Here is a 27834-nt window from a genome sequence, read left to right as displayed (position 1 = left end):
ACAGCCTTATAAATAGCCATCTTGGATTCTGCCATTTTCCAGTGTACTTAGTGCAGGGAGAGACAACAGCAGGCGCTAGGGACAGTGCTAGAAAAAACGTAATTGTGGTAAAAAAACGATTAACAAGTTCAGGGAAAGATTATTCAAGGTTTAGGGAAAGGATAGGGAGGAATCCTTCCACAGCATTTATGTAGAACAGGGTTCAGTAGGGGAGGTTACAGCCTGGGTAATAGGAACAATCCTATTACATCTTGCTGCACTGACTGGGGATCCAAATTGCCATTATACAGCTCTGTAATTCCAGCAAACCGTTCTTATTAGGGTGCAAGTGCTGTTTGACACAGGGTTTATTACAAGGAAATATTTCTATGTCTTATTTGCCCTTGTGCGGTGCAGTTATATGTTCTTAAGCATTTTTTGGCTTGTATTAGTGGAAAAAAATGGCTTATTAGCTGTTGTGTGGTGAAATGTGAAAATTACAGCCCTTTTTGTCATGTATTAGTGGCAAAAGAAAAATATATTTGCCGTTCAGCTGTGCAGCTATATGTTCTAAAGCCCTTTTGTCGTGCATTAGTGGCAAAAGTAAAATATATTTGCCATTCAGCGGTGCAGTTATATGTTCTGAAGCCCTTTTTATCGTGTATTAGTGGCAAAAGAAAAATATATTTGCCGTATAGCGGTGCAGTTATATGTTCTAAAACCTTTTGTGGCATGTATAAGTGGAAAAAAATTAGGGCCTATTTGCTGTTCACTGGTGCAGTTATATGTTCTAAAGCCCTTTTTGTGGTGTATTAGTGGCAAAAGTAAAATATATTTGCCGTTCAGCGGTGCAGTTATATGTTCTAAAGCCCTTTTGTCGTGCATTAGTGGCAAAAGTAAAATATATTTGCCATTCAGCGGTGCAGTTATATGTTCTGAAGCCCTTTTTATCGTGTATTAGTGGCAAAAGAAAAATATATTTGCCGTATAGCGGTGCAGTTATATGTTCTAAAACCTTTTGTGGCATGTATAAGTGGAAAAAAATTAGGGCCTATTTGCCGTTCACCGGTGCAGTTATATGTTCTAAAGCCCTTTTTGTGGTGTATTAGTGGCAAAAGTAAAATATATTTGCCGTTCAGCGGTGCAGTTATATGTTCTAAAGCTTTTTGTGGAGTGTATAAGTGGAAAAAAGAAAATATATTTGCCATTCAGCGGTGCAGTTATGTTTTAAAGCCTTTTGTGTCATGTATAAGTGGAAAAAAGGGCCTATTTGCTGTTCAGCGGTGCAGTTATATGTTCTAAAGCCCTTTTTGTCGTGTAATAGTGGCAAAATAAAAATATATTTGCCGTTCAGTGGTGCAGTTATACACTCACCTAAAGAATTATTAGGAACACCTGTTCTATTTCTCATTAATGCAAATACCTGGTCAACCAATCACATGGCAGTTGCTTCAATGCATTTAGGGGTGTGGTCCTGGTCAAGACAATCTCCTGAACTCCAAACTGAATGTCAGAATGGGAAAGAAAGGTGATTTAAACAATTTTGAGCGTGGCATGGTTGTTGGTGCCAGACGGGCCGGTCTGAGTATTTCACAATCTGCTCAGTTACTGGGATTTTGACGCACAACCATTTCTAGGGTTTACAAAGAATGGTGTGAAAAGGGAAAAACATCCAGTATGTGGCAGTCCTGTGGGCGAAAATGCCTTGTGGATGCTAGAGGTCAGAGGAGAATGGGCCGACTGATTCAAGCTGATAGAAGACCAACGTTGACTGAAATAACCACTCGTTACAACCGAGGTATGCAGCAAAGCATTTGTGAAGCCACAACACGCACAACCTTGAGGCGGATGGTCTACAACAGCAGAAGACCCCACCGGGTACCACTCATCTCCACTACAAATAGGAAAAAGAGGCTACAATTTGCACGAGCTCACCAAAATTCGACTGTTGAAGACTGGAAAAAATGTTGCCTGGTCTGATGAGTCTCGATTTCTGTTGAGACATTCAAATGGTAGAGTCCAAATTTGGCGTAAACAGAATGAGAACATGTATCCATCATGCCTTGTTACCACTGTGCAGGCTGGTGGTGGTGGTGTAATGGTGTGGGGGATGTTTTCTGGGCACACTGTAAGCCCCTTAGTGCCAATTGGGCATCGTTTAAATGCCACAGGCTACCTGAGCATTGTTTCTGACCATGTCAATCCCTTCATGACCACCATGTACCCATCCTCTGATGGCTACTTCGAGCAGGATAATGCACCATGTCATAAAGCTCGAATCATTTCAAATTGGTTTCTTGAACATGACAATGAGTTCACTGTACTAAAATGGCCCCCACAGTCACCAGATCTCAACCCAATAGAGCATCTTTGGGATGTGGTGGAACGGGAGCTTCGTGCCCTGGATGTGCATCCCTCAAATCTCCATCAACTGCAAGATGCTATCCTATCAATATGGGCCAACATTTCTAAAGAATGCTATCAGTACCTTGTTGAATCAATGCCACATAGAATTAAAGGGTTTCTATCACTTCGTATGCCATAATTAGCTCTCAGACACTAGCGATCCGCTAGTGTCTGCTCTGGCCAACCATCCTAATATAAGAGCTTTTTGGGCAGCCGTTTTGCTAAAAAAAGAACTTTTATAAATATGCTAATGAGCCTCTAGGTGCTATGTGGGCATCATTAGCACCTAGAGGCTCCGTCTACCTTCATACACAGCCACCGCCCAGCGCGTCCCTCCAGCCCGCCCATCTCCTGATGAATGCGATCCTCCGTGTGACGCAACGGACGAATTCTCGCGCATGCGCCGTGCGCGGCTGTATTCGGCGCATGCGCAGATAATGTCTGATCGCTTCCCTGCTCAGACATCTCCACTGCGCCTGTTCCTTGGAGCACTATGACGTCATCGGCGCAGGAGCAGTGGAGATGTCTGAGCAGGGAAGCGGTCAGACATTATCTGCGCATGCGCCGAATACAGCCGCGCACGGCGCATGCGCGAGAATTCGTCCGTTGCGTCACACGGAGGATCGCATTCATCAGGAGATGGGCGGGCTGGAGGGACGCGCTGGGCGGTGGCTGTGTATGAAGGTAGACGGAGCCTCTAGGTGCTAATGACGCCCACATAGCACCTAGAGGCTCATTAGCATATTTATAAAAGTTCTTTTTTTAGCAAAACGGCTGCCCAAAAAGCTCTTATATTAGGATGGTTGGCCAGAGCAGACACTAGCGGATCGCTAGTGTCTGAGAGCTAATTATGGCATACGAAGTGATAGAAACCCTTTAAGGCAGTTCTGAAGGCAAAAGGGGGTCCAACACCGTATTAGTATGGTGTTCCTAATAATTCTTTAGGTGAGTGTATGTCTTAAAGCCGATTTTGCCGTGTATTAGTGGCAAAAGTAAAATATATTTTCCATTCAGCGGTGCAGTTATATGTTCTAAAGCCCTTTTTGGCGTGTATTAGTGGCAAAAGTAAAATATATTTGCTGTTCAGCGGTGCAGTTATATGTTCTAAAGCCCTTTTTGTGGTGTAATAGTGGCAAACTAAAAATATATTTGCCGTTCAGCGGTGAAGTTATATGTTCTAAAGCCCCTTTTGTCGTGTAATAGTAGCAAAATATAAATATATTTGCCGTTCAGCGGTGCAGTTATATGTTCTAAAGCCCTTTTTGTCATGTATTACTGGCAAAAGTAAAATATATTTGCCGTTCAGCGGTGAAGATATATGTTCTAAAGCCCTTTTTGGCGTGTATTAGTGGCAAAAGTAAAATATATTTGCCGCTTCAGCGGTGCAGTTATATGTTCCAAAGCCCTTTTTGTTGTGTAATAGTGTCAAAATAAAAATATATTTGCCGTTCAGCGGTGCAGGTATATGTTCTAAAGCCCTTTTTGTCGTGTATTAGTGGCAAAATAAAAATATATTTGCTGTTCAGTGGTGCAGTTATATGTTCTAAAGCCCTTTTTATCGTGTATTAGTGGCAAAAGTAAAATATATTTGCCGTTCAGCGGTGCAGTTAAATGTTCTAAAGCCTTCTGTGGCGTGTATAAGTGGAAAAAATAAGGGCCTATTTGCCACTCAGCGGTGCAGTTATATGTTCTGAAGCCCTTTTTTGTGTGTATTAGTGGGGGGAAAAAAGGGCTTATTTGCCGTTGTGTGGTGAAGTGAGAATTGCTGACCGAGTGAAGGTGGATGCTCAACAGACAGGATCAATTTTTTGGGGGTTATTGTGCTGACGGATCAGAGGAAGGGCAAAATAATCAGTGACGTCAACACTAACTTACTGCTAACACCATCTCCACTCTGTTGGGGGGCTCTAGTTGTATAAGCGTTTAATAGAACAGGTTCTGTAGACATCTATGTGGAATCAGCTGATGACGGAGTAAAAGGAGTGCGCTTCTTCTTGGTGCTAACATCGACCTGTAAGGCTGAGTTCATACTTGAGTTACAATTAGAGATGAGCGAACTTCTGTTTTAAGTTCGGCGTCTAAAGTTCGGCTTCCGGTTAGCGGAGGATCCCGATATGGATTCCGAATTCCGTTGTGGTCCGTGGTAGCGGAATCAATAATGACCATTATTGATTCCGCTACCACGGACCACAACGGAATTCGGAATCCATATCGGGATCCTCCGCTAACCGGAAGCCGAACTTTAGACGCCGAACTTAAAACAGAAGTTCGCTCATCTCTGGTTACAATATTTGGTCAGTTTTGGCCCCGTGACTGCCCAAATAAGTGAAGTGTGCAGTGATCCTAAGAGCGACACCTGTCATGTGCATGTCATACTGACTCACGGTATTATTTCACTACCACAGCAGACTCCCTATGTGTGTTACTGCACAGTGTTCTACATCCCTATAAAGGCTCTCTGCAGCCAGGAAATAGCCGTTTCTTAACGCGATTCACTGCAAATAAATTTAGATCGAACCGAATTAAAAAAATAAAAAATTTGGCAAACTGGCCAAATCGAATTTCTAAAAAAATTCTCTCATTTCTACTAATGACCTTTCCAGAGGATAGGTCACCAATAATAAAGTCTCAGAAAGCCCCTTTAATACTTTCTCTTCTTTTATGATCTACTCGTGATTGTGACTTGTAAAACCATCGAAAAACCTGAACGTGTGGCTGTTGAAGGCAACAACCTCCTAGCAGTTAATGGAGAGATGTGGACTGAGGTACTGTATCTAAAGCACAATAAACAATCAAAAACTAGAAGCATTGTTATAAGTAATGCATTTTAACGATTTTGATCCTACCATGTAATACCAATAAACATCTATGGCCTTGTCTTCAGTCCACTGTGCTACCGACACTGTAATATTGACTACAATGATCTATTCCCTTTCCTCAAAAACAGATAAAAGTGTTCCAGTTCAGGGACTGTTGCTGCCTGATTATGCCAGCCACATATACAAATAGTAACAGAACTGAGTTTATGTACAACTATATCTATACAATATTAATGCTGCATCCTCTATACTATGTGCAGTATACACAAACGCCATGAAAATGTACCAACAGTTCATGTGCCTGACGTGAAATGTTTATACTGCAAAATATCACTAGCAAACTCTCCATTAAACTCTCTATAAAGATTTGCCCTTTAGAGGTGTCCCAAATGATCCAATTACTTTCTTATCTGTAACTGTATCCACAGAGATCAGGCTTTAGAGACAATTAGAGCAAACAGTGCACATTACTGTCTCCTAACACTAATGCACAGCAGAATGGGCATGAAAGGCACAGTTGTCACTGGCACTACAGAAACAGCAGTGAGTACCCTAAATAAAGACAAATGCCAAGTGCATTTAATCAATTCTAGAATGTCACTGTTGTCTCTCTACTTCACACAAAATATTCTGCTATACACCTTCAATAGCTGTCAGCTGATCGACCGGTTGGCCAACAGCTATGTTTCTCGACTCTTCCATACACATACAGTACATGTTCGTTTGGGCCAAATGTGTATGTCTATTCAATGGGAAGAGAGGAGAACGCTGCCGTCAGATACTTCTAGCAGTGGCTTATCTCCTGGGAGAACAAAAGGATCAGGCGAAAATATTAAATTTGCCCAATTCTCCTCTTCCGTGAAATCATCTCTCAGGGAAGAGACAGGATTCCCCTACCCCAATACCCATTAACCTGTTGGTAGAACCGGTCATTCTCAATACAATAATGTATATGGGGACCGTAACTTTATAATACTGTATATAGTTCCTTATTATTTTGTCCACAAGCCAGTACTTATATCTGATAAAAGACACAATTAAAATTGGAATCCATTGTAGAAATCAGAGGCTGACCATCAGATCTGTGCTGCAGATATGCAAGAACAACTGCCATGGCTCCGCATGTGGATTAGTCCCATTCTGCCATGGCTCCGCATGTGGATTAGTCCCATTCTGCCATGGTTTCCATGCAGAATCAAGATCAAGAAATGATTGCTTTCATCTGTCCATATAAATGCCAATTTAGATCCCCTTTGAAACAATGGAGAGCAGACTTCGTTGTGGAATATGCACTGAAATCTTCACAGAAATGCATGCAGTACCCTAATATATATCTACCTTAAATGCTACCTTATAAAATGCAAGCGTTTGGTTATGAATTGGTAGTCAGCAGCAGCAAATCGAATTCCCCTGCTGCCCTCACTATAATCAGCTTGTACTCCTACTGCCCACTGTTACCTGAATTTCTCCCTCTTGATGCTTATAATATGTATTCGTAAGGAAATTATTTAAAAAGGTAGAGAGTTCCTCCATCAGTGAAATTTAAAATATATTTTTAATCAGATAATTGTCATTGAGTTTTATATAGAGAACAAAAAACAAACAAAAGCAAAACTTCTTCCAGACCCTCTCTCTACTCCCACCTACCCCATACCATCTTACAGGAAAATACAATAGCATAGTAACATAGTTTATAAGGCCTCATGCACACGACCGTTGTGTGCACCCGTGGCCGTTGTGCCGTTTTCCGTTTTTTTTCGCGGACCCATTGACTTTCAATGGGTCCGTGGAAAAATCGGAAAATGCACCGTTTTGCAGCCGCATCCGTGATCCGTGTTTCCTGGCCGTGAAAAAAATATGACCTGTCCTATTTTTTTCACGGCCAACGGTTCACGGACCCATTCAAGTCAATGGGTCCGTGAAAGAACACGGATGCACACAAGATTGGCATCCGTGTCCGTGATCCGTGGCCGTAGTTTAGTTTTTATACAGACGGATCCGAAGATCCGTCTGCATAAAGCTTTTTCAAAGCTGAGTTTTCACTTCGTGAAAACTCAGAACCGACAGTATATTCTAACACAGAAGCGTTCCCATGGTGATGGGGACGCTTCTAGTTAGAATACACTACAAACTGTGTACAAGACTGCCCCCTGCTGCCTGGCAGCACCCGATCTCTTACAGGGGGCCGTGATCAGCACAATTAACCCCTTCAGGTGCGGCACCTGAAAGGGTTAATTGTACTATCATATCCCCCTGTAAGAGATCAGGGCTGCCAGGCAGCAGGGGGCAGACCCTCCCCCCCTCCCCAGTTTGAATATCATTGGTGGCCAGTGCGGCCCCCCCCCCCCCCTCTATTGTAATAATTCGTTGGTGGCACAGTGTGCGCCCCCTCCCTCCCTCTATTGTAATAATTCGTTGGTGGCACAGTGTGCACCCCCCCCCCTTCCTCCCTCTATTGTAATAATTCGTTGGTGGCACAGTGTGCGCCCCCCATTGCCCCCCCCCCCCTCTATAGCATTAACAACGTTGGTGGCCAGTGTGCAGCCTCCCATCTCCCCCCCCCCCTGCCCCCCATCATCATTGGTGGCAGCGGAGTTCCGATCGGAGTCCCAGTTTAATCGCTGGGGCTCCGATCGGTAACCATGGCAACCAGGACGCTACTACAGTCCTCGTTGCCATGGTTACTTAGCAATAGTGCAATAGTAGAAGATTAATACTTACCTGCTGCTGCGATGTTCGTGTCCGGCCGGGAGCTCCACCTACTGGTAAGTGACAGTGACAGGTCTGTGCGGCGCATTGCTAAATGAACCGTCACTTACCAGTAGGAGGAGCTCCCGGCCGGACACGAACATCACAGCTCCCAGGTAAGTATGAATCTTGTACTATTGCTAGTAACCCGCTGCCACCAATGATCGGGGGGGGGGGGGGGGGGCGCAAGATGGGAGGCCGCACACTGGCCACCAATGTTGTTAATGCTATAGAGGGAGGGGGGCCAATGATTGCCACCAACGATTTATTACAATAGAGGGAGGAAGGGGGGGGGGCGCACACTGTGCCACCAACGAATTATTACAATGGAGGAAGGGGGGGGGGGCCGCACTGGCCACCAATGATATTCAAACTGGGGAGGGGGGGGGGGGGGTCTGCCCCCTGCTGCCTGGCAGCCCTGATCTCTTACAGGGGGATATGATAGTACAATTAACCCCTTCAGGTGCGGTACCTGAGGGGTTAATTGTGCTGATCACGGCCCCCTGTAAGAGATCGGATGCTGCTAGGCAGCAGGGGGCAGTCATGTACACAGTTTGTAGTATATTCTAACTAGAAGCGTCCCCATCACCATGGGAACGCCTCTGTGTTAGAATATACTGTCGGAAATGAGGTTTCACGATCTAACTCATATCCGACAGTATATTCTAACATAGAGGCGTTCCCATGGTGATGGGGACGCTTCAAGTTAAAATATACCATCGGATTGGAGAAAACTCCGATCTGATGGTATAAAAGGGACTCCGGACTTTACATTGAAAGTCAATGGGGACGGATCCGTTTGAAATGGCACCATATTGTGTCAACGTCAAACGGATCCGTCCCCATTGACTTGCATTGTAATTCAGGACGGATCCGTTTGGCTCCGCACGGCCAGGCGGACACCAAAATGACTTTTTTTTCATGTCCGTGGATCCGCCAAAAATCAAGGAAGACCCACGGACGAAAAAACGGTCACGGATCACGGACCTACGGACCCTGTTTTTGCGGACCGTGAAAAAAAACGTTCGTGTGCATGAGGCCTAAGGCTGAAAAAAGACACCTGTCCATCCAGTTCAGCCTGTTATCCAGCAAGTTGATCCAGAGGAAGGTAAAAAAAAACTGTGAGGTAGAAGCCAATTTTCCTCATTTTAGGGGGGAAAAAATCCTTCCTCCAATCAGGCAATCAGAATAACTCCCTTGATCAACAACCCGTCACGAGTTGGAGGTCCCAGGAGAGACCACCGCGTCGTCAAGCAATAAACGGAAATCAGGTATAGACACATAAGAGTTTATTGCACAAACAAAAACATGAAAGGCAGCACAGAGAAAACATGAGCTCTATGTACCGTCAGCACAGTGGGAGAAAACCCCCACTGCGCCACTGTCTAGTAATACTCCAGAGGGGCGTGACTAAGCAACTCCTGGTATTCACTAGAGCCCTAGATGGTGAGGGTTAGACTTTGCCGCAGGAAGTTGCCAGGGTCCACTCTGGAGCGTGAACTAGACAGTGACAGCAGGAGCGAATGGACAACAGGTACCAGAAGGTACTGACGGCACATAGGCAAACATAACAGACAGGTAAATACAAAACAGGGCAAATAATAACACAAGCAGGAGTTCATGCAAGGGAGCAGGAGTGGCAATGAGCAGAGAAGGACTTGCTCCACCAGTAGTAAACTGCATGGCCTTGTCATGCCACTCTGCTGCAAAGGCTTGCTGAACACAGACATATGAATACAAAACAGGGGAACTAATAATACGAGCAGGAGTTCACACAAGGGAGCAGGAGTGGCAATGAGCAGAGAAGGACTTGCTCCACCAGTAGTAAACTGCATGGCCTTGTCATGCCTCTCTGCTACAAAGGCTTGCTGAACACAGACATCAGAATAAACACAAAGTAACTAAAACATAACAGGCAGAACAGATAACAGACAGACGACGTTAATGAACAAGTAGGGAAACCCACAGAGCACAGACAGACAGACACGGATCCCATGGGTCAGCAGCATGGGAGAGAGAGTACAAACCAGGAGCAGGACAAGACAACACACACCAAGAGAGCTGACCCAGAACTGAGGAAACCTCAGCCTTATTTACAGGTTCCATGGGTGCAGCAGAGAGACCACACCCATGGAGCAGACAGAGGATTAACTCCTAATAGGAACACAGGGGAGTTAACCCATACAGAACCACAAATAGCACACAGAAACTGAGCTGCAGCAAGAGCATAGACAGAAGGTCACAGCCAGAGGTAACGACTGTGACACAACCCCTCTCTTGTAGTAAATTCACCATCACCACCTCCTCAGGCAGAGAGTTCCATAGTCTCACTGCTCTTACCGTAAAGAATCCTCTTCTATGTTTGTGTACAAACCTTCTTTCCTCCAGACGCAGAGGATGTCCCCTCGTCACAGTCACGGGGATACATAGATAATGGGAGAGATCTCTGTACTGACCCCTGTTATATTTATATATAGTTATTAGATCACCCTTTAGTCGTCTTTTTTCTAAAGTGAATAAATCTTTCAGGGTAATGTAGTCCACCCATTCCAGTTATTACTTTAGTTGCCCTCCTCTGTACCCTATCTAGCTCTGCTATGTCTGCCTTGTTCACAGGAGCCCAGAACTGTACACAGTACTCCATGTGTGGTCTGACTAGTGATTTGTAAAGTGGCAGGACTATGTTCTAATCACAGGAATCTTTTGATGCAACCCATTATCTTATTGGCCTTGGAAAGAGGAAAGAGAATATTTTTCATAATGTACTGTCAGAAAAAAATATCTAATGTATGAAGGTTGATTTATTTATATCACAAACATGTAAAATATATAAGCATGCTAAAAACCACAAGGTTAGCAACTATGACAAGCAATGGTAAGATATTGTAGGGACAGTGATGATAGAAAAATGTATATGGAAAGTTTAATTGTTTGATAACTTGTATTGGAAGCTGATTTCTGGTTTAGTCATTGCGTAATCCTGTCAATAAAGAGGAGCCCTAGGGGGTTCACTTTAAAATATTTTAGGGTATGCTAAAATGTATTATCATATGTTAGAATTTTTAGGTTAAAGGGGTTATATAGCTTACAAAACCTATTTTTAATACCCTATTAGAGAAAAAATTTAAGGGGTTTTCTGAGACTTAAATATTGATAATCTATCCTTAGGATAAATCATCAACTTTTGGTATGCTTGTTGATCAGCTGTTTGAAGGGACTAGCACTCAGACAAACACCGGAGGAAGTTATTCTCAAGGGCCAACCCCTATATCATCAAGAAAGTCTTGAAAGAGATTTTGAATCAAAGACAAAGGTCTGATTTATCATGGACCGGTGCCAATGCGGATCTATGATAATTCCGTGCGCTGCCATAGACTGTGCCTACCAGTCTGTGCATGTATACTGGTATCTATACTAGGCTCTGGCTGGCGTAGATTTCAGTGTTCTTTTATGACATAAAACTGGTGTAAATGATTATATATGTGGCAGGCCCACTGGGACTTCACCTCCCAACCCTCGCCACACCAACTTTTCAGGAAAGTGGCGGAGTTGACATTGAAACTCTACTTGGGGAAATTTTTTTGCACAAGTGTCATTTATAAAATTCGCAAACACGTAGTTTGAAACTTGTGAAACTAAATGATAAATCAGACCCATAGACCATAGCGGCAAATGTTTAGCTTCAAAGAGCTCCAAATGGGATTTTTCTGTTGGACTTTTGGGGCATACTATGGCTTCAGAGACTGGGCCCACCAGAGGATCCTTTAATACTCTGATGGACCAGTCTGACCCTGATACCAAGCACAGCACCATAGATTGTATAGAGGCTTTGCTTGGTATTGCAGCTCAGTTCCATTCACTTGAAAAGGTCTTGTGACCAATGGATGTCCCATTATAGTCCAAGGAAGAGGTTGCAGTGCTTGACTAAGCACTGTGTCCCCTTCCAACAGTTGATCTTAAGAGATACCGGATGTCAGACCCCAACCAATCTGATATTGATGGTCTATCATGAGGAGAGGTTATCAATAAACAGAGGGCCACCATCTTTTAGCCAGGACGAAGAGCAGCAGGAAAGAGCATCTCTTTCTCTGTGAAGGACCTGACAGTATGAGCATTACATAGGCAGTCCATTAACTTAAATGTCCAGTGTGTAATGTTTTTCCTATGTGGTGATGCTGAGGGTTTTAAAACCAACTGATTATGACTCATCTCTTGAAAACTGCTGCTAAAATGCATATGTCTACAGTATTGAAAATGCATACTGCAAAAAGTGCTACCAAGAATGGTATTTTACATGGGCCATACATCAGGCCAATTATCAGAACACTCATTGGTATAAAGCATTTGTGGCTGATAATTGGCCTGTGTAAATGACCAATCATCCGACAAATGGGCAAACGCTTTTTGTCATGTGAAATCAAAAGTTCTTTTTTGTTGGCAGCACATTGCCTTGCGTAAACAAGTATTTGCTGATGACAATAAAACTGCATGGAAATGAAGGATTGTAGTCACAACTAATTCCCCCCAATACAGTAGCGATCATTGCAGCTTATGAGTGGATACTGATTGGAAATGAACATTCCTCCACATAAAAGGGCCCTTCATTTGTCGGCAGCAATGTGCCGCCAATAAACAATATTTTGTGCTGCATAAACGATCGTACCAGCCCAGGGGCATAGCTAAAGGCTCATGGGCCCTGGTGCAAGAGTTTAGCTTGGGCCCCCCTTCCCTCAATGCTTTGTGGCCAGGGACAGGGAAGCACATACTGTAGCCTTCATGCTGCCTGAGGCAAAAATTGAAATGGCACTCCTCCCCATGCCAAATTCTTGACCTTACCCCTTCCCTCCAGCCAGAGGTGTAACTTGACCAGAATGAACTTTCTATAATACTGGTGTCTCCTTATGCAGCAGAAGGGTCTTTTGGCCCCCTCAGGCTGGGAATGCAGGCTTGTATGAGCACTCATTCCCAAAAATTGGCCCAAACATCTGCCCATGTAAAAGGGCTTTAAGATGGTCCACATGGTATCTGGTAATGAGTTTAAGCCATTCATGAATTCAAGTGAAACTTCATATTCTGTTAACATCTTTTGAATATGTATTTGGACACTTCATTTGTGCTCCTCAGGTATTCATGTATTAATTTGTGGCCAAAATTGAGAAATATAAAATACATTACTGTAATAATACATTTAAAATAACATGTTTTTTAGTAAACGTACCATAAAGGGGATTTCTGGGACTTATTGATGACCTATCCTTATGAGAGGTCATCAGTATCAGATCGGTCGGAGTCCAATTTCTGGCACCCCTGCTGATCAGCTGTTTTCACAAGTTCTGGAACCAGACCAGGCACCAGAACAATATAGCGCTGTCCAGTATGTACTGGCCATGCCGGATTACTGCGGCACTGAATGGGAGCAGCACTGAAGTAACCAGGAACGGCCACTAAACAGTGTACAGTCGTAGCCAAAAGTATTGGAGAATGACAAAAATATTAGTTTTCACAAAGTTTGCTGCTAAACTGTTTTTTGATCTTTGTTTCAGTTGTTTCTGTGATGTAGTGAAATATAATTACACGCACTTCATACGTTTCAAAGGCTTTTATCGACAATTACATGACATTTATGCAAAGAGTCAGTATTTGCAGTGTTGGCCCTTCTTTTTCAGGACCTCTTCAATTCGACTGGGCATGCTCTCAATCAACTTCTGGGCCAATTCCTGACTGATAGCAACCCATTCTTTCATAATCACTTCTTGGAGTTTGTCAGAATTAGTGGGTTTTTGTTTGTCCACCCGCCTCTTGAGGATTGACCACAAGTTCTCAATGGGATTAAGATCTGGGGAGTTTCCAGGCCATGGACCCGAAATGTCAACGTTTTGGTCCCCAAGCCACTTAGTTATCACTTTTGCCTTATGGCACGGTGCTCCATCATGCTGGAAAATGCATTGTTCTTCACCAAAATGTTGTTGGACTGTTGGAAGAAGTTGCTGTTGGAGGGTGTTTTGGTACCATTCTTTATTCATGGCTGTGTTTTTGGGCAAAATTGTGAGTGAGCCCACTCCCTTGGATGAGAAGCAACCCCACACATGAATGGTCTCAGGATGCTTTACTGTTGGCATGACACAGGACTGATGGTAGCGCTCACCTTTTCTTTTCCGGACAAGCCTTTTTCCAGATGCCCCAAACAATCGGAAAGAGGCTTCATCGGACAATTTGACTTTGCCCCAGTCCTCAGCAGTCCATTCACCAAACTTTCTGCAGAAGATCAATCTGTCCCTGATGTTTTTTTTGGAGAGAAGTGGCTTCTTTGCTGCCCTTCTTGACACCAGGCCATCTTCCAAAAGCCTTCGCCTCACTGTGCGTGCAGATGCACTCACACCTGCACTCACACCTGCCTGCTGCCATTCCTGAGCAAGCTCTGCACTGGTGGCACTCCGATCCCACAGCTGAATCCTCTTTAGGAGACGATCCTGGCGCTTGCTGGACTTTCTTGGACGCCCTGAAGCCTTCTTAACAAGAATTGAACCTCTTTCCTTGAAGTTCTTGATGATCCTATAAATTGTTGATTGAGGTGCAATCTTAGTAGCCACAATATCCTTGCCTGTGAAGCCATTTTTATGCAACGCAATGATGGCTGCACACGTTTCTTTGCAGGTCACCATGGTTAACAATGATTTCAAGCATCACCCTCCTTTTAACATGTCAAGTCTGCCATTTTAACCCAATCAGCCTGACATAATGATCTCCAGCCTTGTGCTCGTCAACATTCTCACCTGAGTTAACAAGACGATTACTGAAATTATCTCAGCAGGTCCTTTAATGACAGCAATGAAATGCAGTGGAAAGGTTTTTTGGGGATTAAGTAAATTTTCCTGGCAAAGAAGGACTATGCAATTCATCTGATCACTCTTCAGAACATTCTGGAGTATATGCAAATTGCTATTATAAAAACATAAGCAGCAACTTTTCCAATTTCCAATATTTATGTAATTCTCAAAACTTTTGGCCACGACTGTACAGAGCTGTATACTTTTCATGCCTGGTTATGGAGCCAGAGCTTGTGAAAACGGCTGATCTCTATTGATCTGATATTAGTGACCTAAGTGTATGTCATCGATACGTAAGTGCTGGAAGACCCTTTTAACTTATTCTTCTCTAGTTCCGTGCTGTTTGTTTTGTACAACCCCTGCCTCTCCTGTTGTCCCTCAGCATGATGCTCCTACTAACATGTCAGGTGACCATGACAGTTAGTCATTGGCCACATCGATTAAACAACTATTGGCGGAACATAAGTGCTGTGACCAGCAGTTTGCCATTGCATAACCTTGATTGTCATCAGATGTCGCCTAAGCAAGGATGGATGGATAACAGTAGAAACAAAGATGGCTATTTTTCATTTTTGAGCTAAAATTGATAAACTCCATTGATTTTTGGAATTGGAATGTGTAAATAGTGTGGACTGGAGATTTCCTTTAAGCCTTCATGAAACTACAGTGGCAGCTGTTCTGTCCTAAGCATACCAAGCTGTTTTATAGGCATGGCAGACATTATAGGAGCATTGCACACTATAACAGTTTACTACAATTGACAATAAGAAATAAACCTAAAAAGTAATCACTATGGACGTCCTATTAGTACTCACAGAGGGAAAACAGTGGCAGCAAAGGCCAAAGGAAAGTGTATTGCAAAGTTTATTATTTCAAAATTTTGAGCCAAACTTTATAACATTTTGAAATCACAGGGTTTCTCTGGGAATGATTTAAAATGGCCACAAGCAATCTGTCCTAGAATGAAAGCAGGACTAGTTCCCTCACTTGCAGAGCTGAGACCACACTACACACTATGCTCGGGCACTTGCACATGCTGCACATTTGTGAGAGTTCCTGTCAGGCTCAGCCATGATGACATATCATAGGCAGGATCATTATCATCTACTGTACAGCAGTGCAGTGTGTAGGGGTAAGGCACCGCCCCCTCACCCCCCTAAGGCAGCTCTGCAGTGGAGGTAACCAGTCCTGCTTACATTCTAGGACAGGTTGCTCGCGGCCATTTTGAATCATTCCCGCAGAACCCCTTTAAAAAGAAGCTGTTACCAGGTTGCTACTTTATCCCAAGATAGCATAAAATAGGGACAGATACCCTGTCCTAGAATGTGAGCAGGACTGGTTGCTACTCATTACAGAGCTGTCTTGGGGGGGCAGGGCCTCACTACTACGCGGTAATTATGCCATCCTGCCTATGATATGCCATCATGGCTGAGCAGCCTGACAGGAAAGCTCACCAATGTGTAGTATATGCAAGTGCCAGAGTGTAGTGTGTAGTGAGTCCTCATCACCGTAACCAGCTCTGCAAGTGGAGGCAACCAGTCCTGTTCACATTCTAGGACAGGTTCCTGGCGGCCATTTTATATAATTCCCAGAAAACCCCTTTAATGGGACTGGGTGTGTATAGTTATGTTTTGGGCGAAGTTAGAGTCATGGCCCAGTATGAAAAAATTGCTGCACATATTGTCCCTCTTTGTGTTTTTCAAAAGTTGGGAGGTATGAGTAGACTCAAACATAATGGCAGAACATACAGATGCTAGATACCCGAGCACAGGAAAACAAAGATCAACAAACAAAGTGACACCAGCTTAGCAGATCATGATTATTACGTTTTTATGTAAATTGTCAAGGATTACCAGGGATATTAACCACTTGCCATCTGGGCTATTTGCCCCCTTCCTGACCAGGCCTAATTTTGCAAAACTGACATCTCACTTTATGTGGTAATAACTTTGGAACGCCTTTATTTATCCAAGTCATTCAGAGATTGTTTTCTCGTGACACATTGTACTTCATGATAGTCATAAATTTGAGTCAAAATATTTCACCTTTATTTATGAAAAAATCCCAAATTTACCCAAAAATTTGAAAAATTAGCAATTTTCTAAATTTCTATTTCTCTGCTTTTAAAACAGAAAGTGATACCTCATAATATTTATTACTTAACATTCCCCATATGTATACTTTATGTTGGCATCATTTTGGAAATGTCTTTTTATTTTTTTAGGACGTTAGAAGGCTTAGAAGTTTAGAAGCAATTCTTCAAATTTTTAAGAAAATTGCCAAAACCCACTTTTTAAGGACCAGTTCAGGTCTGAAGTCACTTTGTGGGGCCTACATAGTGGATACCCCCATAAATGACCCCATTGTAGAAACTACACCCCTCAAGGTATTCAAAACCGATTTTACAAACTTTGTTAACCCTTTAGGCGTTCCACAAGAATTAAAGGAAAATGGAGATCAAATTTTTTAATTTCACTTTTTTGGCAGATTTTCCATTTTAATCCAATTTTTTCTTTAACACATCGATGGTTAACAGCCAAACAAAACTCAATATTTATTACCCAGATTCTGCGGTTTACAGAAACACCCCACATGTGGTCATAAACTGCTGTATGGGCACACGGCAGGGCGCAGAAGAAAAGGAACTCCACATGGTTTTTAGATGCCATGTCCCATTTGAAGCCCCCTGATGCACCCTTACAGTAGAAACTCCCAAGAAGTGACCCCATTTTGGAAACTAGGGGATAAGGTGCCAGTTTTATTAGTACTATTTTTGGGTACATATGATTTTTTGATCATTCATTATAACACTTTATGGGGCAAGGTGACCAAAAAATTGGTTGTTTTAGCACAGTTTCTATTTATTTATTTTTACAGCGTTCACCTGAGGGGTTCAGTCAAGTGACATTTTTATAGAGCGGATTGTTACGGACGTGGAGATACCTAATATGTATACTTTTTCTCATTTATTAAAGTTTTACACAATAATTTGAAACAAAAAAATTATGTTTTAATGTGTCCATGTTCTGAGAGCTATAGTTTTTTTTTTTTTTGAGAGATTTTCTTATGTAGGGGCTCATTTTTTGCGGGATGAGGTGACGGTTTTATTGGTACCATTTTGTGGGACATACGCGTTTTTGATCACTTGGTGTTGCACCTTTTGTGATGGAAGGTGACAAAAATTGCTTGTTTTGACACAGTTTTTTTTTTTTTTTTTTACGGTGTTCACCTGAGGGGTTAGCTCATGTGATATTTTTATAGAGCTGGTTTTTACGGACGCGGCAATACCTAATATGTATACTTTTTTTATTTGTTTCACTTTAACACAATAATAGCATTTTTGAAACCAAAAAAATGATGTTTTAGTGTCTCCATGTTCTAAGAGCTATATTTTTTTATTTTTTGAGAGATTTTCTTATGTAGGGGCTCATTTTTTGCGGGATGAGGTGCCGGTTTTATTGGTACCATTTTGTGGGACATACGCGTTTTTGATCACTTGGTGCTGCACCTTTTGTGATGTAAGGTGCCAAAAATTGCTTGTTTTGACAGTTTTTTTTTTTTTTTGTTTTTTTTTTGTTATGGTGTCATGTGATATTTTTATAGAGCTGGTTTTTACGGACGCGGCAATACCAAATATGTCTATTTTATTTTATTTTTTCTATTTTTAACATTTTTTTTTTATTCCTTACTTGGGGACTTTTTTTTTTTTACATGTGAAACTTTTTTTTATTTTATTTTTTCAACCCTTTATTTTTTTTTATTTTACACTTTTCGTCCCCCATAAGGTCATACAAGACCTCTGGGGGACATTTACTTCACTTTTTCTTTTTTTTTTCACTGTTTATTTCTCCTGTAACTGGGGCTGACATAGTGGCCCCAGTTACAGAAGAAATGCACCCCCCAGAGAGGCTGTACAGCATAATTCTGCGCTGTACAGCCTCAGAGCAGGGCTGATCGAGGTCTGTGAAAGACCTCACACAGCCCCTGCACTCTCCGGTCACGGCGGTCACATGACCGCCGGGACGGAACAGGAAGCGCATAGCGCTTCCTGCTCTGCATACACAGCGCTCGGTGAGCGCTGTGTATGCAGCGATCCAGAAGGCAGGGACACCTGGGCACTGTCCCTGCCTTCTCTCTGGGTTGCCCTGCTGTCACTGACAGCAGGCAACCCGATCAGCAGCTGCACGATTAGCGTGCAGCTGCACTTTCTGAACGGACGTTTTAAAACGTGCGTTCAGAAATAGAGATCCACCTATAGGACGTTTATATCCTATAGGCGGACGGAAAGTGGTTAAAAACAGTGTAGATCAACCCCTTTATAGAGCAGTAACTTGTAAATCCCATATTAGAAACCTAAGGATGACTTGTCAGAAATTATCATATCATAAATGCCCTGTGAGCTTCAAAATTTGCAGATAAGCAAGTTACAGAGACAGCCTATACTACAATGTCAGATTCAAGCTCAAGTATTGTTATAAGCTGCAGTATATTTTTAATGTCTGTCCTGATCTACATAACCCATATAATCATGAATAATAGCAGAATATGTTTACTCATGTCTGGTATATGATAGTGATAGGGATCTAATGGGGATATAATCATATGGACCTAGTATTTTAATACAATATATAAAAGTAAAGTATAAAAGCAAAGTATAAGTAGACCTATAAAAGTACAGCATATGATTATTTTTAAATAGTGTCTCTATAATAAACAATAAATAAAGCAAATACAAATGTATACAAGAGGAACATTGTTACTTTTTTTTTGCCAGAAAACCAATTGAAGTACACTACTAGAGATGAGTGAATTTTTCAAAAATTTGATTTGTCCGGTTCACCGAATTTTTCGAAAAAATTTGGTTCGATCCGAATTTATTCGTGGCGAATAGCGTTAAAAACGGCTATTTCCTGGCTGCAGAGAGCCTGTATAGTGGTGTAGAACACTGTGCCTTGCAGTAACACGCATAGGGAGTCTGCTTTGGTAGTGAAATAATTCTGTGAGTCAGTATGACATGCAGATGACAGGTGTCGCTCTTAGAAATACTGCACACTTCACTTATTTGGGCAGTCATGGGGCCAAAACTGACCAAATAACGCAAGTATGAACTCAGCCTTACAGGTCGATGTTAGCGCCTAGAAGAAGAGCACTCCTTTTACACTGTCGTCAGCTGATTCCACATAGATGTCTACAGAACCTGTTCTGTTAAACGCTTATACAAGTAGGGCCCCCCGACAGTCTGGATAGGGTGTCAGCAGTAAGTTTGTGTTGACGTCACTGATTATTTTGCCCTTCCTCTGATCCGTCAACCCCCAAAAAAAGGATCCTGTCTGTTGAGCATCCGCCTTCACTTGATCAGCATTTGGTCAGTAATCCATCGGTATTGCTAATGCCAAAAAAACAGCAGTTGATCAAAAACAGAGATGACAAGTGAATGGAATATTTGCATATCTTATGTGTTTTGTACCCACTCCTGCTTTTGGCTACCAAATCATAAGCCAATTCTGATGGGACCATACAGGCCTTACAGCTGCTATACAGACAGGATCCGTTGTGCGTCTCATTTTTCCTTCCTTCTGACAGATCAGAAGAAGGGTCAAATAAATGACGATGTCAGCCATGCCGAAAGGCAAAATAGTGGCCCAGTCATAAAGTGGGGAGGGTGGGAACAGCATGAGTAGTCCACAGAGTGGCCCTATGACATAGTGGTGAGGTGGAAGCAGCATGAGGAGACCACAGAGTGGCCCAATGACAGAGTCTGGAGGTGGCGGCAGCATCAGGAGGAGGCTACAGAGTGGCACAATGACAGTGTGGAGGTAGGGCAGCATCAGGAGGAGGCCACAGAGTGGCACAATGACAGTGTGGAGGTGGCGGCAGCATCAGGAGGCTACACAGTGGCACAATGGCAGATTGTGGAGGTGGCAGTAGCATCAGGAGAACACAGAGTGGCAAGGTGACAGTGTGGAGGTGGCAGCATCAGGTCTCAGAGCGGCACAATGACAGAGTGTGGAGGTGGTAGCAGCATCAGGAGGCTACACAGTGGCACAATGGCAGATTGTGGAGGTGGCAGTACCATCAGGAGAACACAGAGGGGCAAGGTGACAGTGTGGAGGTGGCAGCATCAGGTCTCAGAGGGGCACAATGACAGAGTGTGGAGGTGGTAGCAGCATCAGGAGGCCACAGAGTGGCACAATGACAGATTGTGGAGGTGGCAGTAGCATCAGGAGAACACAGAGTGGCAAGGTGACAGTGTGGAGGTGACAGCAAAATCAGGAGACCACAGAGTGGCAAGGTGACATAGTGTGCAGGTGACATCAGCATCAGGAGGCCACAGAGGGGCAAAGTGACATAGTGTGGAGGTGGCAGCAGCATCAGGATACCACAGAGTGAACTGGTGACAGAGTGGGAAGCTGGCAGCAGCATCAGGAGACCACAGAGTGGCAAGGTGACAGTGTGGAGGTGACAGCAAAATCAGGAGACCACAGAGTAGCAAGGTGACATAGTGTGGAGGTGACAACAGCATCAGGAGACCACAGAGTGGCAAGGTGACATAGTGTGGAGGTGGCAGCAGCATCAGGAAACCACAGAGTGGCAATGTGATATAGTGAGGGTGGACAGGTGAGTTCTTCTTTGGGTAACTATGGCCCCTGCCACAGTAAACACCCGCTCTGATGCCACACTACTGGCCGGGCAGGACAGCTTTTCCAGGGCAAGCTCTGCTAGTCCAGTTTAGCTGCCCAGTAGTACAATGGATCTTCAATGTGGGGTGGCAGGGTACTGTCCAAGTATGTCACCACCTGCCGGTTCAGGTCCTGCTCCAGGTGTAGCTGCTGCTCTAGGCGGGTGAAGAAAGCTGCTCATCAGCGACTCTAGACTCAAGTTTCTGCTGATAGAGCTGGAACTGCTCCTACACCCCCACCCTGCCACACCAGCCATGGTAGAGGAACGTGAGCGCAGAGGGCCCCCCTGGTCAGACCTGCGAGAGGATGGATGATGGCGCAGATAGGCAGCGGCCAACGGACTACATAGGATGTCTCTATAGTAGTTCAGTTTGTCCTCCCTCTCAGCGGGTGTAAAAAACGCCCCCATTTTGGACCGGTAGCAAGGGTCCAACAAGGTGGAGAGCCAGAAGTCATCCCTCTGCCGAATGGTGACAATTCGGCTGTCACTACGCAAGCAAGTGAGCATGCATCGGGCCATTTGTGCAAGTGACTCGGAGGGACTCCCTGCCTCCATCTTCACTGCATACTGCCACAGTGTGTCTGGGTCCTCTGCCTCGTCTTCCTCATCGCCTTGTAGCTCCGCTGGCTGCTCCTGCTCCTCCTCTCCTGTCACCTGTGTGTAAAAAACACCCATTTGGCTACACCTTGCTTGTGCTTCAATGTCCTCCTCCTCCTCCAGTTCAGCCCCCACAGGGCTCATGTGGCCGTGAGATCTAGGAGCCACGTCTCCAGTACCCTGACCAGCCAGATTTACCAGCATCTGTTCCAGGACATGAAGCAGTGGAATGACATTGTTCCTCCCATAGTCCTGGCGACTGACAAATAACATGGCCTCTTCAAAGGGCCTGAGCAAATGGCAGGTGTCACCCATGAGCTGCCACTGGCTGACATCGAAGTCACATAGAGGAGTACTCCTGTTTACTTGAAACATCAAGAAATCGTTTATGGCCTTTCTCTGTTCGTATAGTCGGTCCAACATATGGAGGGTGGAATGCCAACGGGTGGAAACGTCGCATATCAGCCTATGTTGGGGGATGCCGTTCTGCCGCTGCAGCTCAAGAAGGGTGTGCTTTGTAGTGTACGAGTGGCTGAAGTGCATGCAAAGTTTCCTGCCCATTTTTAGGATGTCTTTCAGATGGGTGGAAAACTTCAGGAATCACTTGACAACCGGATTGAACCCTCCTTGATGCAGCGCCGACACCATGTTCTTCCCGTTGTCGGTCACCATGCTTCCGATTTTGAGTTGTCGCGGAGAAAGCCAGGATTCGATTTCGTGCTGAAGGACACGGAGCAGTTCCTCTCCTGCGTGACTCCGTTTGCCCAGGCAAACGAGGTGCAGAACAGCGTGACACCGCCGTGCCCTGCACATGTGGTATGCTGGAGGGGCACTGTGAATTGTCCCTGTGGTGGAGGCTGAGGACATGGTGGAGGATGAGGAGACAGAGGCGGACATTGTCGCAGGACCAACGGCTTGAGAACGTGGAGGCAGACAGGCTCAAGGACTGGCCTACCTTCTGTTCTACATGAGTGTGCAAAGCTGGTACTGCCTTTTTAGCAAAGAAATGACGTCTTGGGACTCTCCACCTCGGCTCGGCACAAGCCATTAGTTCTCTGAAAGGTGGTGAGTCCACCACTTGGAAAGGGAGGGACTGCAGCACCAGCAACTTGGACAGTAGCACATTCTGCTTCCGCGCTATTGGATGAGTGCACGCATACTGTTATCTCTTGGCAATCGCTTCAGTGATCGATTGCTGACAGAATGACTGACGAGAAGGAGGGGGAGCAGGAGCATCAGGACCAGCAGATGATGGGAAGGACAGACAGCTCCCTTCGGCTGAGGTGGTGGAGCCTTAACTGCCTGAAACCAGGTGCGTGCCACTGGGTGATGCAGGCTGGACCACCACATCGGAGCCACTGCCAAGTAAGTGATTTTATCCCCAACACTACGCACTGACTGACTGCTACCACCACTGCTTCCGTGAACCCGTGCACCACTACTTTCCGGTCAGGTAGGCTCCTGCGAAGCGGGTGGTCTACCCTGGGCATGTTTGGCTACCAACCTCCCACTGCTGCTACCCTGCTAACTCCCAGCCACCCTAGGGACTTGCTGGCTCCTCCACTGCCTCACGGGTAAGCTGTCACCCTCTTCTCCTGATGGTGATTAAGCCCCTAATTCACCCGGCTCCCAACAGCGATCAGCCACATCATCATCATCGAGTACTGTCTGCACGACACTGATGTCCTCCTCAACGGTCTCTGGGTCAGGTGCCTCACCGCTCGCAACACCAGCTTCCATGCCACTCTCCTCATTACTACTTGCCCGCCTAGCAGAGGAAGCGGTGGATGTCTCCTCCACATCTTGGCTGGCCAGTAGCTGCTGACTATCCTCTAGTAGCTCGTCCTCACTGTATAGTGGGGCTGAGCCCACAGCATATAATACTTCTCTGGCAGAGGGAACATAAAAGGACATAGGCAGGTTGAGAACAGGTGAGGGCACAGGGCCTGCTCCCGGGCCATGACAACTAAGGGTTGTGTCTGACAAACCCACCGACTCTTGGCTGGGGTTGTCTGATGTCACTTGGGATGAAGTGGATAACCGAGTCAACCATTCAAGAACCGCTGGGTTGCTGGTCAAGACATGAACGCTAGATAACTCTCGCTGCGACTCCTGCTGCCACACCCCATTACTCTGCTGCGACCTGTGCCTGCGCCAGAAACATTTAGGCCTCTGCCACTCCCCTGTGCAGGGCCTGGCACTTCTCTGTCTGACACACTGTTAGATTAAATAAATAAATAAATAGGAATTTAAAACACCCCAAAAAAGTCAGCAATTTTCTCATTTCACCACAAAACGGCTAATAAGCCCTTTTTTTCACTAATACACACCAAAAAGAGCTATAATTTTCTCACTTCACCACACAACAGCAAATACTTTTTTTGCGCCACTAACACACGCAAAAAATGGCTTTAGAAACATATAACTGCATCGCTGAACGACAAATATATTTTTCTTTTGCCACTAATAAACAACAAAAAGGGCTTTAGAACATATAAGGGCATCGCTGAATGGCAAATAGGCCCTTATTTTTTTCCACTTATACACTCCACAAAAGGCTTTAAAACATATAACTGCACCGCTGAACGGCAAATATATTTTTCTTTTGCACTAATACACGACAAAAGGGGCTTTAGAACATATAACTGCACCGCTGAACGGCAAATAGGCCCTTATTTTTTTCCACTTATACATGACACAAAAGGTTTTAGAACATATAACTGCACTGCTGAACGGCAAATATATTTTTCTTTTGCCACTAATACACGACAAAAAGGGCTTCAGAACATATAACTGCACAGCTGAGCGGCAAATAAAATGTTTTTTGTGCCACTAATACACGCCAAAAAGGGCTGTAATTTTCACACTTCACCACACAACGGCTAATAAGCCCTTTTTTTCCTGCTAGTACAAGCCAAAAAATGCTTTAGAAAATATAACTGCACCGCACAAGGGCAAATAGGATGTATAACTATTTCCTTGTAATAAACCCTGTTAATGGCTGTATCAAACAGCACTTGCACCCTGATAAAAAGAACGGTTTGCTAGAGTTACAGAGCTGTATAATGGCAATTTGGATCCCCAGTCAGTGCAGCAAGGTGTAATAGGATTGTTCCTAATACCCAGGCTGTAACCTCCTCTACTGGACCCTGTTCTACATAAATGCTGTGGAATGATTCTTCCCTATCCTTTCCCTTGAATAATCTTTCCCTGAACTTGTAAAAATTTTGGGCACAATGAAGTTTTTTCTAGCACTCTCCCTAGCGCCTGCTGAAGTCTCTCCCTGCACTAAGTACACTGGAAAATGGCAGAATCCAAGATGGCTGAGGCTATTTATAGAGCTGTGACATCACAGGGATAGCCGGCTGCTGATTGGCTGCTTGCATGGCATTATGGGTGATTTCCAGAGTTCCTTGCTCAATGTCCTCACACGTGCAGCAGCCATTTTGGAAAAAATGCGATTCGTTACCACGAAGCGTTAGGAAATTCGGATTCGATGCAAATCAAATTTTTCCTGAAATTCGGATCGAATTCCACTTCATCAACTTCGATTCGCTCATCTCTATACACTACAGTAAGCCTCTTCCCAGTCAAAAGTGATGTATACATAGAACTTGATCAAATAAATTTTCACAGAAAGTAGATAAACGATTGGGTAGTCTGCCTTTAATCCACTAAACAGTCAAATACCAGAAAATGAGTTTGTGATTTTATAGTAGCCTTGTCTACAAAATGGTTAAAACTTTAAGAAGTCTTGTTTACTAGTTATTGCATTGCTGTATTCGAATTGCCTCATTTTGCAACACACATATTTACATACACGAAGAATGCTGTATAGGTGTGATCAAAACAAACTGCAGTGGTATGTACAGTATGTCACTTTAATAGTGCTATATCCTTAGAGGGTTATCCCAAGATGTTAATACCAATCTCTTTAAAATGACCTAAAAACCTTCTGCTGCAGAAATGACACAACATAACATGAGACAATTTTTCCATCATAAATAGAGGAATGAAATGACATTTACCATATCCAGTGAGGGGAGACCCCCTGCCTCTGCTGTAGGTCCTTGCTGGGCTGGCAGGCATTGACACAGCTGTCTCTGGACAGGAAGAGTTGGAATTAATATCCCCGGCATCAGCTAATGCATTCTTTGTATCGATGGACTTGTATTGTCTGAGCTCCAAAGCCCCTCCACTGAACTCATGTAGTGGGCTGCATTTAGCTCTTAGCTTTCTCTTGTACGATCTCTGCATGACTGCCACATGCTGCCTGACCTAGTGACACTTTACCAGGACAAGTCCCCCGTGGCACAGGGCTTCGTTATCAGAAGTGCTCCTCCAGTCCGCAGAATGCTACACTGTTATTCTTCCTCACCCGTCTAAAATCGTCTTGTGCCAGGACACGTTGCCAGGATATAAACCCTCTGCACTAGATCACGTTTCGCTTACTTACTGCCTTTGCACAGTATTAATCTGGACTATGAAATTCACAGTCTAAAACCCACAATGAGACTCTCCTTGGCATCCAAAATGTCCCTTTTCTCTATGACTAATGATTCCTTGACTGCAGAAAAGCTCCGATAAAATAATGTCTTATTTGATCCAGATTCCTGATGCTGAGCGGTAATTAGAGAACTCTACATCAGTTCCCTGTCTCTTCAGCCGGTGAACACAGTCCTGGGTGGAGAGAGCAAAAAAAAGGGGGGGGGGGGGTGTTTATTTCACGTGGCTGAGGTGTTCTTTGCTAACACTCTTCATGTGGGAAGGGTTTAGCATTCATGCGTCTACTGGAAATGAATAAAGAAAAGCATATCCACATTATTTGATTCAATAGTTTTTCTTTATATTGTCAATAAGATAAATATACTGTATATAGGGATTGCCAACATAGCAGTGATCATGCAGATATCTGTATATTTGTCTGGATTATATTGTCCGTCTACAGTTCACACCGTGTTTTTACCTAGAACACTTAGAACATCTTACAAATTATTCCTACAATGCTGCAGAATGGCTACCATGAAATAGGTGACCTGATAGAAAAATCTGTCCCTTGTCAAAGTGGCCATACCCCTCAAAAGTTGGTAGCTTAACAGTGGTTTTACTAGAAAAAAGTATCATTAGGCAGTTAATGGGTCATTTCAAATAAAGTAGTATTGCAATACACATGCAATAAACTACTGCTAGGTTTATTCTGGTCCACCTACTCCTACTGTACATTCAGTGGAGGACTGGTCCTGCTCCCTTCTGCCTCTCAGTTCTGGTGCAGCAATCTCATATTAAAGCAGTACAGTCACTGAAATATATATATATATAGAAACGAAGAAAGGACAGCACTCCAAGTAAAAAATATACTGGTCTTTAATCACCCATGCAGATGGCAACGTTTCAGCTCCAAACAAGAGCCTTTTTCAAGCAATGAACACAGTGTATGCTGGGGTATATATAGTCCAACCCCCATTACATCATGATACAATCAATCAACAATAAAATATACAATTTAAAGTGCAAAAGTGCATATACAATCTCCATATGTAAATACAATTGTATAATACCCATAAGTAAAAGATGATATAATAATACATCAGAAATATAATATATAGTGTACATATTATGACCTACAGAGAGGTAATTGGTGATAAGGGACAGGTGTACACAATAGTGCAGGAAATAAGAATGATGATGCTGCAAAGAAAGAAAGAAAGTGTTGACATACCCAGCGCCGTCCACCGCATCAAACATGTCGCATATCGATCGAACCGGCGTTCGGAAAC

At 43.9% G+C, this 27834-nt stretch overlaps 1 protein-coding gene across 1 annotated transcript in view; it reads right to left on the bottom strand.

Moving 5' to 3' along the window:
- Nucleotides 1–26314, bottom strand: part of ANO4 (anoctamin 4) — a 364269-nt gene extending 337955 nt beyond the window's left edge. Inside the window, 1 exon segment of the mRNA XM_040415706.1 lies at nt 26086–26314. Within this exon segment, the coding sequence (XP_040271640.1) occupies nt 26086–26314 (229 nt within the window).
- Nucleotides 26315–27834: the final 1520 nt, after the last annotated feature.

This window comes from Bufo bufo, chromosome 1 (genome assembly GCF_905171765.1).
Source record: "Bufo bufo chromosome 1, aBufBuf1.1, whole genome shotgun sequence".
In the NCBI taxonomy this organism is placed as follows: domain Eukaryota; kingdom Metazoa; phylum Chordata; class Amphibia; order Anura; family Bufonidae; genus Bufo; species Bufo bufo.
This window is presented reverse-complemented; position numbering and strand designations above follow the sequence as displayed.